The 1,631-nt window shown below is 57.6% G+C and overlaps 1 protein-coding gene across 1 annotated transcript; it reads left to right on the top strand.

Annotated features, from left to right (window-relative positions):
* The first annotated feature begins 232 nt into the window (after nt 1-232).
* On the top strand, nt 233-1,276 carry FUT7 (fucosyltransferase 7 (alpha (1,3) fucosyltransferase)). The gene has a single exon (XM_010007872.1). The coding sequence runs from the start codon at nt 233-235 to the stop codon at nt 1,274-1,276; it is 1,044 nt and encodes a 347-aa protein (XP_010006174.1).
* Nucleotides 1,277-1,631: the final 355 nt, after the last annotated feature.

Here is a 1,631-nt window from a genome sequence, read left to right as displayed (position 1 = left end):
CAAATGCAGAGGGGACCCTGGGTGGTCCACGAGCCAGCAGAGGGGCCAGGGGTGATTCTGTGGCCCAGGTTTCATGGAGAAGCCCTTTCTCCATTGCCTCCATCCTTATCACCTCCCCACCACTCCTTAACCCCACCCCCCTCCCAAAGCTGAGCTGATGGCCCTTGGTGGCCTCTCCTTTCTCCCAGGTGTGGGGTCTGCCACCCCAGAAGGTAAGGATCAGCCTGGTAGCATGCGCCGGGCATCACCACTGCCATGGTTGCCCTGGGGTCGGCCTGGTGTGAAGGCAGTGGTCACCGCTGGGGTGTTCATAACCACCCTCTGGAACCTGAAATGCTTCCTCCACCCCTCTGAGGTCTCCAGCAAAGCCTCCAAGCACATGGAGCCACTGGTAGTCCTGGTATGGGAGTGGCCCTCAAAGCAGGTCCCCAACATCAGCGGGGACATTTGCCGTGAGCTGTATGGCATCGTGGGCTGCTGGCTCACCATGAAGAGGCAGCTCCTGGGCCGGGCAGATGTGGTGGTGTTCCCTCACACCCGGCTCCAGCCTGGCAGGGACAGGCTGCCCAAGGAGAGGCCACCAGGGCAGAACTGGGTGTGGGTCTCCCTGGAATCCCCCTCAAACACTAAAGCTCTTGCGGGATGGAACCAGACCTTCAACTGGGTGATGACTTACAGACGGGATTCAGATATCTTCATCCCCTACGGCAAGCTTGTGCCCAACCAGTCAGCTACTGTGAACATCCCCGTGAAGACCAACTTGGTGTCCTGGGTTATCAGCAACTACCACAGGACTCAGAAAAGAGCTGAAGTCTACAAAAACCTCTCTAGGTACCTCCACGTGAACATATATGGGAAAGCAAACAAAAAGCCCCTTTGCAAGGACTGCCTCTTGCCAACAACATCCAAATCCAAGTTCTACCTGGCCTTTGAGAACTCTGTCCACCAGGACTACATCACTGAGAAGCTCTGGAGGAACTCACTGGTGGCTGGCACCGTTCCTGTGGTGCTGGGGCCTCCTCGGGCCAACTATGAGCAGTTTGTCCCTGCAGACTCCTTCATTCATGTTGATGACTTTGGTTCCCTGGAAGAGCTGGCCACCTTCCTAAAGACCATGACCCCCAGCCGCTACCGGCAGTTCTTCACCTGGCAGAAGCAGTTCAGTGTGAAGCTCTACACTGACTGGAGGGAGCGGCTCTGCACCATCTGCACTGCCTACCCCAGCCTGCCCCGAGGCCGCCTCTACCCCGACCTGGAGAGCTGGTTCAACACCTAGCATGGGGCTGGTGTGTGCAGAGACCATTGGGGGTGCATCTTGACCAGAAGATACTGGGCTGAGGGGAGCGTGGGGCACTTGACTGCAGATCAGAAGGTGGGAGCCCTGACACCTCCTCCCAGCCTGGCTGTTGCCACACTGGGACCTTGAACAACTTTGCATTAATTCTTGCAAAATGGGATGAACCCCAACCCCCGGATCCAACACCAACCTACCTCACCAGGATGCTGGCAGGAGCGGGTGCTTTGGAAATAAATTACACAGGACTGCAGAGGCTCTGCCTGTGGTGCAGGGGCTGGCAAAGGGCTCAGGGTTCCCTAACCTTCCCCTCCCATCGCTCCTTATGTCCCCCGAC

This window comes from Chaetura pelagica, unplaced genomic scaffold (genome assembly GCF_000747805.2).
Source record: "Chaetura pelagica isolate M959 unplaced genomic scaffold, ChaPel_1.0 scaffold252, whole genome shotgun sequence".
In the NCBI taxonomy this organism is placed as follows: domain Eukaryota; kingdom Metazoa; phylum Chordata; class Aves; order Apodiformes; family Apodidae; genus Chaetura; species Chaetura pelagica.
The sequence above is the reverse complement of the archived record's forward strand: the minus strand, read 5'-3'. Positions and strand labels throughout refer to the sequence as shown.

What these genes read in the sequence shown, in the direction of transcription:
- FUT7 (XM_010007872.1), top strand. Translation starts at nt 233, where the DNA reads ATGCGCCGGGCATCACCACTGCCATGGTTGCCCTGGGGTCGGCCTGGT.